The sequence below is a fragment of the Oryctolagus cuniculus genome, chromosome Y (assembly GCF_051225735.1).
Source record: "Oryctolagus cuniculus isolate XC-2025 breed Fujian yellow rabbit chromosome Y, ASM5122573v1, whole genome shotgun sequence".
In the NCBI taxonomy this organism is placed as follows: domain Eukaryota; kingdom Metazoa; phylum Chordata; class Mammalia; order Lagomorpha; family Leporidae; genus Oryctolagus; species Oryctolagus cuniculus.
The window spans coordinates 6151340-6167440 of record NC_142889.1 but is presented as its reverse complement, the minus strand read 5'-3'; the positions used below and the strand labels follow the sequence as shown (position 1 = coordinate 6167440).

Below are 16101 nucleotides of genomic sequence, written 5' to 3'. Positions count from 1 at the left end.
AACCCAGGGGCCAGGAGCTACTTCCGGGTCTGCAGGGGCCGAGAGACTTGAGTCATCCTTCTCCTGCTTTCCTGTGCCATGGCAGAGAGCTGTATAGGAAATGGAGCAGCCAGGACTTGAACCAGCACCCATTTGGGATGCTGGCACTGCAGGCCACAGTTTTAAAACACTTCACCACAGTGTTGCATCATCCAGTGTTGGGTTTTAAATAAGAAAAGGTCTTGGTTTTGGCTTTGGCTTTGAAAAGATCCTGTGTGTCTTTGTTTTTATTTAGGTGATGTCATCTCTATTCTGGGTCTCATTAAATGAAAAAAAAAAGTGGAATTAGTTGGTAAAATAATGTAAAACTAAGGAATTTTTTTCCTATTTGTGGCATATATTTTGGGCCCTCTTGGTCTCATTTCACATTTGTCACATGTGGCATTGTCACAGAACATCAGGTGATGTTCTTGAATTTGGAGTCAAGGCTTTTCTTCACTTACTCAGTTGTTAGGTTAGCTGTTTAAAAGGTTGTGTGTGAATGTATGACAAACAGCTTTCTCCCTCCATTCCCATTCAGAAGTTAAAGTCTGATGTAGCTGCGGCATCTGTGCGTCAGATAAATCCATACGTCAGAGTAATAAGCCACCAGAATCGTGTAGGCCCTGACACTGAGTGTATCTACAACGACGACTTCTATGAAAACCTGGATGGTGTAGCCAATGCCCTGGACAATGTAGATGCCCGTGAGTTTCTAGGCACATGAGGATAGGGCACAGCCATCATTGTGCATATTAGGGTGGGGTGTACCTGTCCTAATACTCCTCTCCCAGTTCTCATGAAACATCCTCTTTACCTCCATGAAGGCCTGTACATGGACCGCCGCTGCGTGTACTACCGTAAACCATTGTTGGAGTCAGGGACACTGGGCACCAAGGGCAGTGTGCAAGTGGTTATTCCCTTCCTGACGGAATCTTACAGCTCTAGCCAGGACCCACCTGAGAAGTCCATCCCCATCTGCACACTGAAGAACTTCCCCAATGCCATTGAACACACTCTGCAGGTGACTAGCCTTGGGGACTTTGGGAGGTAAAAGAGACAGGTTCAGACATAGCCTCTGGATTTTGAAGCCCTTGACATTCCAGAACTGTAAGGCTCAGTGCAGCAAATCTTTCTGCTAATCAGTTTTCATGTGTACCAATAACTTCATTTTTAAAACTTTTTTTAACTTTAAAAAATCTTCTGTTAAAGACTACAGTTTCAGTAAACGTCTGAAAAGTGAGAATGTGTAAACACTAATGTGTTTCTGAGCAAAATTGACTTCATTGTTAACTTTGTTATTTCAAAGTTAACAAAGTTATTACAGAAAAATTTGTGTTAAAGTATATATTTATATTTCTATAACTGCTGCTCAAAATGTTTCAACAGTTAGTTTATCAGAATAGTTTCTATTGACATAATGGCCATACATATAGAACAGGGCATATTTAGTTGAAGAAAATAAATACACCTGAGTAACTGATACACATAATCTAATGCTAATCTGCAACCCAAGAACCACACCATTGTGTGTTTAGAGTGTTTCTTACTGTAATATTTGAGACTTTGTTTAGGAGGAATTATTTGTGGAAAAAAAAAAGTTGCCTTCCCAACTTAGCACTTTCAGCATGAGTGGATATACTTATTTATGTACTCATGACTGTCAGTTTTTGGCTCTCATGTGTATTTATATGTTTATATAACCTCTAGTAGGTCACGTTTTCTTTTGTGTCCAACATGCAGGGAAATCTATGAGAAAGGTTTTAAAACATTTTCATTATATGACCTCAGACTTCTGTGAAACTTCCACATGCCTCGGATTCCTTATCCATAAAACTTCCATGACAATTAGTATCTCATCCTTTCTATAACATTTAACATGCATTTGCTATTTTGAATAAGCTTTAGATATATATGTATTTGGTTGTTTCTTTGTAGCAAGTCCATGGAGCATAGAAATTACTATCTAGAATGATGAAGTAGGCAGTAGGAAAGAGCTACAGTCTCCAGTGAATCTCCGGCGCTAGAGATCCAGATGACTTTGCAAGTGATTGTACTTACTGGTCTTATATAAATATTTCGTATTTAAAGTATAAAATGGCAGTACATATGCAGAAGTGCTTTGTTTTTTGCCAGTCCCAGGGTCTGTATGAGGATTGTTGTTGTTATATTTAGCTGTGAATTTTCCTTTTTTTTTTTTTTTTTGAGGAAAAACACCCGTATTCTAGTAATGTACACAGACGTGACAAGTAACTTTTAATGCCTAAGCACCTGCATTACCACTATATAGATAAGCCATTGAAAAAGTAGCGGTGTGAAGTTGGTAAATTTGGGGAGCCACATTTAAGAAACTTCACTGTTGCGCACTCACAGAGCAAAAGTGCTTCTTTCAACTTGCTTGATTCATTGATTAATCTTTCGAATACATTTAGAAACCTCTGTGTTATTCATTGTCCCTGTGTAATGTTTGCTTTGTCTGCAGTGGGCCCGGGATGAATTTGAAGGCCTCTTCAAGCACCCTGCAGAAAATGTCAACCAGTATCTCACGTGTGTAACCTAAATGAACTGTGATGCTTGCCCCTGCCCAGCAGCCTAAAAATCTTGTGTCTGCTTCCCTCACATCTGTACCTTATTATGTTTGAGCCTCTTGACACCTTTTGGGAATCACGTCTGGCTTTGCATGGAGAGTGTGGGATTTTCAAGAAGCCTGCTTCTGGGTCTGTTGAATAATTTTGCTGTTTGCTTCTTCCCTATAGAGACCCAAAGTTTGTGGAACGGACTTTGCAGCTGGGAGGCACCCAACCAGTGGAGGTGCTGGAGGCCTTACAGCGTAGCCTGGTACTGCAGCGACCACATACATGGGCTGACTGTGTGACTTGGGCTTGCTACCACTGGCACACCCAGTATTCTAACAACATCCGGCAGCTACTCCACAACTTCCCTCCCAACCAGGTATTATTGCACTTTCCTGGACCTTTGGGCAGAGTACATTTCTGGGAAACAAGAGAATTCTCCTAGGTTTTTGATAATCCAGCAGTCACAGGCAACCCAAGGATTGGTATCTCAGAAAAACAAGCTGCAGTTCTGCAAACGTGTTCTGCCTCATTCCTTTTCCACCAGGAAAGGGGTTTTTCATTTCTGTTTCCCTGGCTGATGGTGTGGAGTATTGTTTCTGATCTCACATTGTAGATACTATCAGGGAAAGCTTTATAGTTCTAAAGTTTTATAGTTAACATAGTTTCAAGTTTAACAGCCATTGTTGGTTTGAAACCCAATGGACTTGACATTAGAGCAAGCCATTTATTTTCCTCTTTGTATTTCAGTAACTTTATCTGTAAAGAAGAAATAATAACTCATATAATGGGGGTTTTTTCAGGGTTAACATATAAATGTTAAGCTTTAGTTTGTATAGTGCCTGCCAGATTGACAAGTTTATGATTTTTTTGTTATTCTGATAAAAAGTTTCCCAGAATAGTGTCTAGACTCACAGGAACAAAGTAAGGTGGTAGCATTGCCAGCTGGTCTTCTACACTCAGGTTCTACTCCTCCAAAATCTTTCCTCTCCTAGCTGACAAGCTCAGGAGCCCCATTCTGGTCTGGACCCAAACGCTGTCCACATCCACTTATATTTGATGTCAACAATGTAAGTCTCAACTTCCTGGGATCTCTTTGGGTCAAGGGGAAGTTGCATAGATAGGAAACAGGCAGATTTCCCCACTGAGAACTGACTTTGTGTGTTTGCCTTCTCATAGACCCTACATCTGGACTATGTGATGGCTGCTGCTAACCTGTTTGCCCAGATGTATGGGCTGATGGGCTCTCAAGACCGACCTGCTGTGGCCACACTCCTGCAGTCTCTACAGGTACCTGAATTCATCCCCAAGTCTGGTGTCAGGATTCATGTTTCTGACCAGGAGCTGCAGAGTGCCAGTGTCTCTCTTGGTGAGTTTTGGCCAGCTGGCCAGGAGTTGCACTCTACTTTCTCCACCCATGTCTCCTCACTAGCCTTACCACTTGGCCCTTCTCTGTGACTATAGGCATAGGGTTTACTAACATATCATCTTTTTGGGTGTTACTTTTATTCTGTGTGAAATAAGGATGACTGGTTGGAGGTCTCATTTCTTTTCTTCCTACCACAATAGATGTCAGAAATAGCTGTTCATCATCCCTTTTCTGGTTTTTGTTTGCCTTTGTTCTTTGCTTCTCTATATGATCTGAACCAGTGTTATCTTTTCTTGATACCTTACCTGCTTTATCTCTTCAATTTCTCTTGTATCCCCATGTAAATATTTACCCCAAACTTTTTGTTCTCTGTTTTCCTCCTTATCACGTTGTCCTCCATATGTCTTCTCACCTCATTCTCAAGTTCCCATCTCCATCTGTCTACAGTGTGGCTCATGCTGTGTGTCTTCCTCTCTGTAGTATCTTTTTTTTTTTTTTTTTTAATTTTTGATAGGCAGAGTGGACAGTGAGAGAGAGAGAGAGAGACAGAGAGAAAGGTCTTCCTTTGCCGTTGGTTCACCCTCCAATGGCCGCTGCGGCCAGCACATCACGCTGATCCGAAGGCAGCAGCCAGGTGCTTCTCCTGGTCTCCCATGCGGGTGCAGGGCCCAAGCACTTGGGCCATCCTCCACTGCACTCCTGGGCCACAGCAGAGAGCTGGCCTGGAAGAGGGGCAACCGGGACAGAATCCGGCACCCCGACCAGGACTAGAACCTGGGGTGCCGGCGCCGCAGGCGGAGGATTAGCCTATTGAGCCACGGCGCCGGCCCCTCTCTGTAGTATCTTACCCTGAATGTGTTTCTTCCATTTTACATATCTCACGACTTAAGATCAGCTGCCCTATTTTCCTTTATAATTGCCACCTCTTTATGTTCCTCTGTGCACGTATTTATCTGTATCTCTCATGCATGTCTGCCTTCCATGTATTTGTTTTTGACTCGCCTTATGTACGTTACCTATCTCTATTAGTATTCTTCCACTGAATCTTGCCCTTCAAATTTCTTGATATTAATCCGACTTGATAGTTCCCTTCTTTGTTACTGTCTGGAAGTTTTCCTTCCTTCCCTTACTCATTTTCTTTTTTAACTCCAGTCTCGTGTTTCCTCCCCTGTATCTCCTCATCTGTGTGTGTTATTCTTCCTTAAGACCTCGATATCCATGGTTTATCTTTTCTGTCTTCTGTGAAGATCCTATCCACTCCCTCTTTTTTTAATATGGTCAAAGTCTGATGAGACTATTACCTGTTTATGATGAGTGTTCAGTGATGCTAAATGTGTTCTTGTTGTACAACCACTTTCTAAGACTTTTTAATGTTAACTAAAAATTCAAGTCCTGTTACAGTTTCTCCTCATTTTCCCCTTCCTCACTGTCTCAGGCAGCATACCTGTTTTCTGTTTCCACAAGTTATTATTCTAGGAATATAAAAAGTAGAATCATACTATTTTTCTTTTGTGTCTTATTTATTTTATGGCTGTGATGTCTTCAGTAATGCATGGACAGACAAAACACCTAGGAGGTTAATGTGTGTTAAAAGTATGTGTCAAAATTTCCTTCCTCTTTAAGACTGAGTCTGTTACATGGATTATTTCATTTTGTTGACAGAAATTTGGGTTGCTTCTGCCTCTTGGCTATGCTGGATAATTTTCCTATCATGCTTCCTACATCTTTGTACCTCTTTCTCTGGGGGAATATTCCCTCCTATTTTTCTTGTTTCACTATTTCCCAAAGTGTCCATCATATGCATGAACACTTTGTGTACCCTGGGCTACTGATTTTACCTCAGAAACAGGGTTAGGATCAGAGGGACTAAGCATGTCTCCTCTTTTCGTGCAGATGACAGCCATCTAGAGGAGCTCAAGGCCGTGCTTCCCAGTCCAGACAAACTCTGCGGATTCAAGATGTATCCCATCAATTTTGAGAAGGTTGTTGGTGGGGCCCTGATCTGGGTAGGGAAATAGGTTGACAGTGGCTCAGCTCTCAGGCTTTGTCAGCATTATGGATCTACAACAGGGCCCAGTCATCCTTTGTGGTGTGGAGGTTAGCAGGTAGTTGGAGTGGGAAATGTACTTCTCCCATGTAGCCAAGAATCCTTTTCATGCTTATTCTTTCCCCTCTCCCCCCTCCTCCTCATTCACAACAGGATGATGATAGCAACTTTCATATGGATTTCATTGTTGCTGCATCCAACCTCAGAGCAGAGAACTATGATATATCCCCTGCAGACCGTCATAAGGTAATGGCGGTCTGATCAATCTTCCACCCCTTGCAAGCTTACTTAAGTCTAGAATTTGAACTTAGCTTCTTGTGTAGATTTCAGCCTTCTCTAAAAATAACATCTATGGCACACTTGATTCACAGAGCAAGCTTATTGCAGGAAAGATCATCCCAGCCATTGCGACAACCACATCAGCTGTAGTTGGCCTTGTGTGTCTGGAGCTGTACAAGGTAGTGCAGGGACACCAACAGCTTGCGTCCTATAAGAACAGCTTCATGAACTTGGCTCTGCCATTCTTCAGCTTCTCTGAGCCCGTTGCCCCACCACATCACCAGGTGAGAAGGGTAATGGCCTGCCTGTATGGAGATGTCATGTTACCCCAACTATGTATATGAGTGAAAAATGTGTGTGTGAGTGTGTATGTGTGTGTGTGTATGTGTGTGCAGTCATCCGTATTCCTTATGGCACATGTAAGTTTCTGTTACTAGGTATCTGCTTTTTGTGTTCCCTGGTTTATTCATTCAGTGTACAAGGTAGGAGCACGACACACATTTTGAAAAAAAAAAAAAACAACAGATTGCCAAGGTACTTGTAAGAAATTAAAAGGAGGAAAGTAAACGAGATGGAAAATGAGTGGAAGAGGTAACAAGGTCTCAGTCATATGTGACTATTTGGTCATTATAAGAATTACAGTTACTTAAATTGAGATGTGGCTATCAGACTACTTGGAATAAAGAACTTCAGTGGCTCTGACCTAACATGTCAAGTTGGCTGATAGTGGCCAGACCATCTGGAATAACAACTATCCTTCCCCCTGTTCTTTGTTTCCAAGTATTATAACCAAGAATGGACTTTGTGGGATCGCTTTGATGTACATGGATTACAGCCTAATGGTGAGGAGATGACCCTCAGGCAGTTCCTAGAATACTTCAAGGTAAGATGCTTTTCTTCTTCATTTCCCCTACCCACGGGGTTGGTAGTTGTATAAATTCAGAATCTTACAGATGGTCGTTCCCCTTCCTCCTTCTCATCCTCTGTAGACAGAGCACAAACTGGAAATAACCATGCTGTCCCAGGGTGTGTCCATGCTCTACTCATTCTTTATGCCTGCCTCCAAGCTGAAGGAACGGCTAGATCAGCCGTGAGTTGGTAGCTAGGGAGGGTGGAGGTGTCCTGCTCAGTGGGGTCTTAAATTTCCAGCTGTATCAAGCAATAGTTGACTCTCATCTTGTCTTTGCCTACGATATGTGCTTCTCTTCTGTTTCACCTCCTTAACCTTCTGTTTTTGTTTTGTTTTGTTTTGTTTTTGTCTCAGAATGACAGAAATTGTGAGCTGTGTGTCGAAGAGAAAACTGGGCCACCATGTGCGGGCTCTGGTGCTTGAACTGTGTTGCAACAGTGAGAGTGGCGAGGACGTTGAGGTCCCTTATGTACGCTACATCATTCCTTGAGCTTTGATCAAAGAACCTTTTTTTTCTTTGCTGCTTTCTACTGTTTGAAATTGGCATTCATAATAAAAAAGTGATCCAGATGTGATATGTCTTTGTTTTGGTAAGGGCCAATGCTTGTTCTCTCCATATTTCCATATGTTAAAGTAATAATCCAGAGTCCAGCTCCACCCTCACAACATGGAAATTTCTGAAAATTCAAAGATACAGGACAGACTAAGTACAACTGATTGAAGTGTGCGGTATGTTAACTTTATTTTGGCATATCTGCTAAAATAAATGGTGACACCAGCAAAGCCATTAACAGGGTTAAATCTGAGGATCTAATCCCTCTTCCCTGTTGATTCTAAGGTAGAGATTTTACACCTGGTTTACCACATATAAATTATATTTAGAGGTTATCACACCTCAATCTTTGGTTGTAACCCATATTCCATATTTCTCATCCGTAACAAAGGGACAACAAGTTGTTAGGAATAAAGTACATTTGTATGTGTTACACATGGATTTACTATTGTAATATGATGTGCCTTTTAAGTCTTTGACACCTGTGCCTTTGCCATGCAGGTTTCATCCTACCCTCATTGTACTTGATGGGTCGACTCTTAGTGAAACCTGTGTAACCATGGTTTCCTTATGTAAGGAGGGTGTAAATCTGGTGAAATACGAAGAACCAGTACCCTACTTCCCTCAACACCGTTTTGTTTTCAGGATCTCCAGACTTCCTTCATTCAGGGCAGCATGGAGCTGTGTTAGGATGATCTGTAGCAGCAGGACTCATCACTGGCCTCACAAGAACCCTAATCTTTCCCTTTCGTCTTGACAATTCTACAAAATCCTCAAAGAACCAATAGTTTTGACTACTTTCACATTGTTCACCCACCCAGGTTATCCAAAGTTTCCATTTGTATTCCCAAACCTCAGACAGCTTCTAAAATGATGTCTCATTTCTAAACTATAACTGAATCAACAAACTTGGGGCGAGCTCGATGGCCTCAGCATAATGTGCTTGCCTGTAAATTATATTATTGGTCTTTCATTGACTTTGTAGTTCTAGATGTCCTTTTTTCCCCCTAAATGTCGTTTTCCTTACAGCACAGAGATACCGGGTAGGAGTGCTTTAAAAACTTGATTGAGGCAATGATCTAGCAAGGAGAAAGCTTTTCCTTGTCACAGGTGCTTTTTAAATTTTTTTATTTATTTGAAAGAGTTACAGAGGTAGAGACAGAGGTAGAGAGAGGTCTTCCATCCGCTGGTTCACTCCCCAGATGGCCACAACAGCCGGAGCTGTACCAATCCAAAGCCAGGAGCCAGGAGCTCCTTCCAGGTCTCCCACGCAGGTAAAGGGCCCCAACGACTTGGGCCCTTGGGCTTTCCCAGGCCATAGCAGAGGGCTGGATTGGAAGGGGAGCAGCCCGATAGAACCAGTGCCCATGTGGGATGCCAGCGCTCCCGGCCAGGGCTTTAACCTTCTGTGCCACGCTGCTGGCCCCCCTCATAGGTGCTTTTGTATACTTAATGCTCTGCAGTACAGATGCTAGCCTCTGCCCACTGAACATACAGTGTCTGAGGCTTGCATTCAAGTGGCATAATTTCTTTGCTGTAGTTGCCAAGTCCAACAAACTCCCATAACCATGTTTGACATCATCATCTCTGAAATTGAATTTCACGTCAGGCCCAGACACGTGCAAATTTCATTTTCACTCTACTTGCCCTCAATGATTACTGCTGTTGTCTGCTCTGAAATAATGTTCTGTTATCACTGCTAGATTTTCTGTACCACGGATTTATTTCTGTATTTTCTGCACATGAGCGTGCACTTATATCAGATTGACCCAAGAGAAACCTGTGATGGTATTTCATAGCCATCTTATAGACCATTAGTACACTGAGCTGGTATGATAGAGCTGGGGATGTACTGTTAGTCTGGATTCTCTAGAAAGTTGGATCCATACGTATATATGGAAATAAGTATGGAGAGATAGGTAGATAAGATCAAGCCCTGCAGCTGGCAGGGAACAAGCTAGAGAACCAGCACTGATGATATAATTAAAATGTATGAAAGGGCCTAGGAACAAGTGCTATGATGTACGATTGCCGTTCGACAAGAAATTCTCCCTTATTGAGTGATCAGTTTATGGCCAATCTGATGAATGGTGATACGTGGTAAGTGTGTTTATTCATTTGAGAGGCAGAGCTATAGACAGAGGGAGAGACAAGTGAAGTCTTGTTTCCACTGGTTCCCCAAGTGGTTGTGACGACCAGAGCTGAGCTTGATCCAAAAACCAGGAACCAGGAGCTTTTTCCAGGTTCCCCAGGCAGGCGCAGGGGCCTAAACTCTTGGGACATCCTCCACTACTTTTCTGTGCCAAATCAGGCAGCTGGATGGAAGAAGAACTGCTGGGATGTGAAGTGGTGCCCATATAGGATGCAGGTGTTGTAAGTGGAGATTTAACCTACTATCTGTCAAGGAGAGTACACTCATCTCCTCCAAAACTACATCATTGTCCAAAAAATGGTGGCACAAACAGCTAACCTTTTGCCAGCATTCCATATCAGAGTAGGATTTAATTCTGCTTCCTGTTGGTCTTGCCTATGCTTTAGACGCAACTTATAGGAGGCAGCTGCAAGAAGGTTCAAGTATTTGAATATAGCAGTTACTCTGAAGGGATTTCTATCTTGTGACTTAGGTTTGGCCCAGCCCAACTGTTGCAGATAGAAAACCTCTACAGCGTTTAGAGTAACCGCTATTATTGAGGGTGTTACAGGTGAATATGTGGCAGACAGAGATTATCTTAATTCTTTGTCATGTGAAAGAGTAATTCCCATGTGGACTGTGGCAGAGTCCTTTATGTTCTAATTAGACTTGTTTCTAACTGACTTTAAAATTGTGGTAGAGGCCTTCCCAAGATGAGAAGAAAAGAGGAGGAAATTTTTACATTACATTACATTAGGGTAGGGGGAAGTGTGATCTCCTGCCCACAAATTAGCTATTTATCTTGAGTTTTCCACATCACATTCAGACGCCACCTTTTGCTGGAACCCTGGTTTGAGGATGGGTTCTTACTCTGCCCCTTCTCAGCTTGCAGAAGTCAAAGAAGTTCTCACCCTAACCCCTGACAGCAAGCCATCTCCACTTGCTCAGAGATTCTCTGTCCTCTACTCAAACTTTGCTTCTCTTTTCAACATTTTGTCTGGTCTCATATCTCACTGATACTAGAACACCAATTTGGACTCATCTTCCCAGTTTTCCCACAACATAGGGTTGCTTAGAGTGAGTTTTCCTAGAGGGTACTGTTAATTTTGTGTGTTCTGTAGGTAAAAGTTATGCCAAAATGTCAGACCAGCATTATTCTGGAAAATTGTACTTTGTAGCACACAATTCAAACATGAAAATATAAAACAAAGCCAACAAGAATGCAACATTAAGTTTGCAGCTTAAAAACCAAGAGTTAAAATGTAACCGCAAACATATTATAGTCGGTTGGTTGGTTGACTTTGCGCTGTGCCGATCCGGAGCCAGGAGCCGGGTACTTCCTCCCTGTCTCCCATGTGGGTGCAGGGACCCAAGCACTTGGGCCATCCTCCACTGCCCTCCCGGGCCACAGCAGAGAGCTGGACTGGCAGAGGAGCAACCGGGACAGGATCCGGCACCCCGACCAGGACTAGAACCCAGGCTGCTGGTGCCACAGGCGGAGGATTAGCCTAGTGAGCCACGGTGCAGGCAGGTAGAACATGTTTTTACTGAAGTCATGTGAACAATGACATTGCCACAAAACCAAAATAATTAAATTTTTATTTTATTTTTTTTAGTTTTGGAAGAATTAAGTAGGGTGCAAAAGGCAAGCATTTCCATTTCTGTTTTCTTTCTTTCTTTTTTTTTTTTCTTTTTTTTTTTTTTAAATTTTTGACAGGCAGAGTGGACAGTGAGAGAGAGACAGAGAGAAAGGTCTTCCTTTTGCCGTTGGTTCACCCTCCAAGGGCCGCCGCTGCAGCTGGCGCACCGCGCTGATCTGATGGCAGGAGCCAGGAGCCAGGTGCTTTTCCTGGTCTCCCATGGGGTGCAGGGCCCAAGCACTTGGGCCATCCTCCACTGCACTCCCTGGCCATAGCAGAGAGCTGGCCTGGAAGAGGGGCAACCGGGACAGAATCCGGCGCCCCAACCGGGACTAGAACCCGATGTGCCGGCGCCGCAAGGTGGAGGATTAGCCTATTGAGCCACGGCGCCCGCTTCTTTTTTTTTTTTTTTCTTTTTTTTTTGACAGGCAGAGTGGACAGTGAGAGAGAGAGACAGAGAGAAAGGTCTTCCTTTACCATTGGTTCACCCTCCAATGGCCACAGTGCACCACACTGATCCAAAGCCAGGAGCCAGGTGCTTCTCCTGGTCTCCCATGGGGTGCAGGGCCCAAGCACTTGGGCCATCCTCCACTGCACTCCCAGGCCACAGCAGAGAGCTGGCCTGGAAGAGGGGCAACCGGGACAGAATCCGGCGCCCAGACCGGGATTAGAACCCAGTGTGCCGGTGCTGCAAGGCGGAGGATTAGCCTAGTGAGCCGCGGCGCCGGCCTCCATTTCTGTTTTCAAAATTATACTTTGCAAAGCACTGAAAGCCATAACATTAGCATAAACGATCTTTGGAATATACACTCTGAAATATTCAGGTACAGAACCAACAGTATTTTAAGTAAATGACTTCATAGAAGCCCATAAATGTCACTAACTCATTCAGTCTCACGTAGCTATATTTTTTGTCTTTTTTTTAGAAGACTTTTTTTCCAATGAATACAAATTTCATATGTACAGCTTTTAGGAATATAGTGTTTTTCCCCCAATTCCCACCCTTCCACCCCACTCCCATCCCACCTCCTACACCTTTTCCGGTTCCATTTTTCATTAAGGTAAGTTTTTAATTGAGTTTAATATGCACAAGACCAACTCAATACTAAGTAGAGATTTCAACTGTTTACACCCACACAAATACATAAAGTGCAGTCTGAAGGTGTACTGTTAATTCTCATACTACACCTCATGAATGACAGAGGTCCAACATGCGGGTAACTGCACAGTGAATTCCTGTTGTTGATCTAAAAACGGACACTCTTATTTTTGACGTCAGTGACCACTCGAGGCTCTTGTCATGAGTTTCCAAGGCTATGGAAGCCTTTTGAGTTCACCGACTCTGATCCTATTTAGACAAGGTCGTAGTCAAAGTGGAGGTTCTCTCCTCCCTTCAGAGAAAGGTACCTCCTTCTTTGATGACCTGCTCTTTCCACTGGGATCTCACTCACAGATCTTTCATGCAGAACATGAAGCCCGCCCTCTTCCCCCGGCCCTAGTCGCAGTCTCCCTGACTGCACATTTTGGCACACAACACCTCCACTCTTTTCCCCTGCCCGCCATGAATGGACGCTGCTCTGGCCAACCTGGACCCAGAAGTCCTGTCCTGTTCACCGCCCTCCCTGCCCTTGATTGGACGACGGAGATGCCAGTTTGGGCTCGGCCCGCCCATGCCTGCCAGTGAGTGGACGGGCAACATGCCAGCCAGATAATAAAGCCCACAAAACTTCCGCCCCCTCCCCAACGTCCACCCCCTGCCTGTCCCTCACTGGACCTGGAACCTGCCTGTCTGCGCCTAGAACCCCACCCCCTGAGGCTGCCCTGACTGCCCCTGACGGGACCGGGAACCTGTCAGTCTCCCGCCAGAACCCCACCTCCTTGCTTCCCCTGCCTGTCCTACTGTCAGTCTGCCGCAAGAACCCCACCCCTTTAGGCTCCACTGCCTGCTCTTGACTGGACGGGGAACCTGTCAGTCTGTTGCAAGAAACCCACCTCATTCTCTCCCCTGCCTGCCCCTGACTGGACGGGGAACCTGTCAGTCTCCCGCCTAAACCCCACCCCCTTGGCGCTCCTTCTGCCCCTGACTGGACCGAGAATCTGTCAGTCTCCCGCCAGCACCCCAGCCCCTCAGCGCTCCTGCTGCCCCTAACACGACCCGGAAGCCGCCCGAGTGCGCCTCCTGCCGCCCTCTGCACTGCCGCTAATGACTTTTTCCAGTGCGCGCGCAGAACGCCACCTCCTTCCTCGCCGGTGGCTGCCTGGCCTCCCTGGACGAGTGAGGCGCAGGTCTAGGTTCAGAACCTCGCCCTCTGCCCGGCCCTGAGTGGCTCTGCTGGATGAGGAGGAACAGTGCGGCCTGTCCCGCCCGTGCTGGGCGCGGGCAGGCAGCGTGGCAGAAGACAGGTTCTGGGCTCCTACTGCGCGTTCCTCCTCCCAGACAAGGGCAGGCAGGGCCAAGCTCCAGGGCGAGGTTCTGGCGGACGGACAGGCGGGTACGCGCCCGCTCAGGGGCTGCCAGGGACGTGCGGGACACAGACCCGAAGCTGCCCGGTCCGTTCCGAGCTGGACATGGGCGGGACGACTGCCGCGTTGTGCGCGCAGACGTCACTTCCCGCTGTCCAGTCAGGAGCCGCGAGGGGCGTGGCTCGAGGCGCCGAGACTGGCTGCTGTCTCAGCCAGTCAGGGGCACTGAGAGGAGGGGCCGACGGAGGAGGGCTGGACCTCGCGCAGATTGGCAGGGCCTCTTCCAATCAAGGGCGAGCAGAGACGCAGAAGAGGGCGGTGCCGTGTGAAGACAAGCTCGTCAGGCAGCTCTCTCTCCCGCAGGGTGCTGGGAAGGGGGTTCCGAGGACTCCTAAGTCCCGGGAGCAGATTGGCAGGGCCACTGTCCTCTGAGGGCACTCAGTGACGAAGGCGGGGGGTGGGGATGAAAGGGGCAATGACTACTGGCCCCGTGGCCGAGTGACACGCACGCTGCCCAATCAGGGAAGGCAGGGGAGGGAGCGAAGCCGGTTTCGGAGTGCTCGCTGCTGGCACACCCTCGTCCAGTCGGGCCCTGCCAGGGGAGAAGGTGGCGGGCTTTGGCCGGCCTATGACAGGTCTGCCCTCTGGTCAGGGACAAGCAGGGTGGGGAAGAAGGCAGGGTGTGGGCTCCGACCGGCTGGTGGTCTGTCCAGTCAGGAGAGGGGACGTGGTGGGAGTTCTTGGGGCAGACGGGCAATTCCCCCAGGTGGTCTTGGACAGGGAGGGTCACGGTACGAGGCGGGGTTCTGGGCGCAGCCAGCCAGTGCCCTCCTCTCCTCAGGGGCGGACCGCGGTCGAGGAAGCGGAGGGCCTCTGGGTGCAGACGGTCAGGTCCTCTGTCTAATCAGGAGCAGGCAGGGGGCGGGAACAAGGCACAGCTGTCCTCATGACTGGAAGTGGGCGATCTCTAGGAGCAGACGGAGAGGTCTGCTGAGCACTCAGGGCAAAGCCGGAGGGCCGTGGGGACGCTTCTGGGTGCAGGCCGGCAGGTCCCCAGTCCATCACGGGGCAGGAACTGGCTGCAGGCGGGGTCCCGCACGCAGACTCGCGCTGCTCAGGTTCATTCGGAGGGCTGAGCAAGGCAGGTTTGGGGCAGAGAATGGCAGGTCCCTCGACCGGTCAGGGGCCTGTCTCTTACGTCCAACATGCGAGATGGGGTAAAGTCTTGGGATGGGCTGTGCGCCTTCTGATTACCTCTCGTGCTTCAAAGATATGTGTACGTAGCAGGTGCACAAGGCGTTGAGCCATCGCCAAAGCTGCACAGGGGACTCCACAGAGGTGCAGCAGGAGGACAGGAAGCTGACCCGTGTCCAGGAGCGCCACCTGTGTTTCCAGCACAGATGTCACAGGCTCTTACTATGCACCTGTTATACCTGCCTGGGAGATCCAGATGAGGCTGTTGAAGCTGCTAGGGATGGTTCAGAGCATTGTGCACCTGCTGAAGTAATAGGGAAACCTGGATGGACCTCTTGAGGAAGGTCACTGCCTTGTACACCTGATGTACTGATGTGGGAAACTCAGAAGGAGATGCTGGGGATGGCTCAGTGCTTTCTGCATGTGATTTTATCATTACTTAACACTGCATAAAAGGGTACTTCTCAAAGCTTGTGCAAAATGTAATAAAAAACTTAAGTGTTTTCTGGTGTAAACATTTTTTGCAATTCATGCCTAGACATTTCCATTAATTTTTTTAAAATGTCCTTTGTACATGTATCAAAGGGTCACATTGCCCCTGTAAATATATACAATTACTTGCATCATTGAAAATAACATAGCCGGCAAATGTTTTGCATGAGGAAGACACTGGGTAAAACACCTGCATCTTGGGCCAGTTCTGTGGCATAGTGGGTAGAGCCTCAGCCTGCAGCACGAGCATCCCATATGGAAACCAGTTTGAGCCCCTGCTGCTCCTTTTCTGATCCAGCTCTCTGCTATGGCCTGGGAAAGCAGGAGAAGATGGCCCAAGTCCTTGGGTCCCTGCACCCGTGTGGAGACCTGGAAGAAGCTCCAGGCTCTCGGCTTCAGATCAACTCAGCTCTGGCCATTGCAGTCATTTGG

At 46.5% G+C, this 16101-nt stretch overlaps 1 protein-coding gene across 7 annotated transcripts in view; it reads left to right on the top strand.

Annotated features, from left to right (window-relative positions):
* Positions 1-7771, top strand: part of LOC149119159 (ubiquitin-like modifier-activating enzyme 1) — a 33741-nt gene extending 25970 nt beyond the window's left edge. For 5 of the 7 annotated variants that reach the window (XM_089325127.1, XM_089325125.1, XM_089325129.1 and 2 more), the window contains 12 exons: positions 560-725; positions 846-1042; positions 2501-2565; positions 2775-2970; positions 3587-3661; positions 3771-3960; positions 5854-5942; positions 6161-6253; positions 6379-6570; positions 7068-7169; positions 7276-7376; positions 7551-7771. In XM_089325127.1, the coding sequence (XP_089181253.1) occupies positions 560-725; positions 846-1042; positions 2501-2565; positions 2775-2970; positions 3587-3661; positions 3771-3960; positions 5854-5942; positions 6161-6253; positions 6379-6570; positions 7068-7169; positions 7276-7376; positions 7551-7686 (1602 nt within the window). In that variant the 3' untranslated portion in view covers positions 7687-7771. The remainder of the gene's footprint in view (positions 1-559; positions 726-845; positions 1043-2500; positions 2566-2774; positions 2971-3586; positions 3662-3770; positions 3961-5853; positions 5943-6160; positions 6254-6378; positions 6571-7067; positions 7170-7275; positions 7377-7550) is intronic. The other 2 variants (XM_089325126.1, XM_089325130.1) reach the window with 2 other exon arrangements.
* Positions 7772-16101: the final 8330 nt, after the last annotated feature.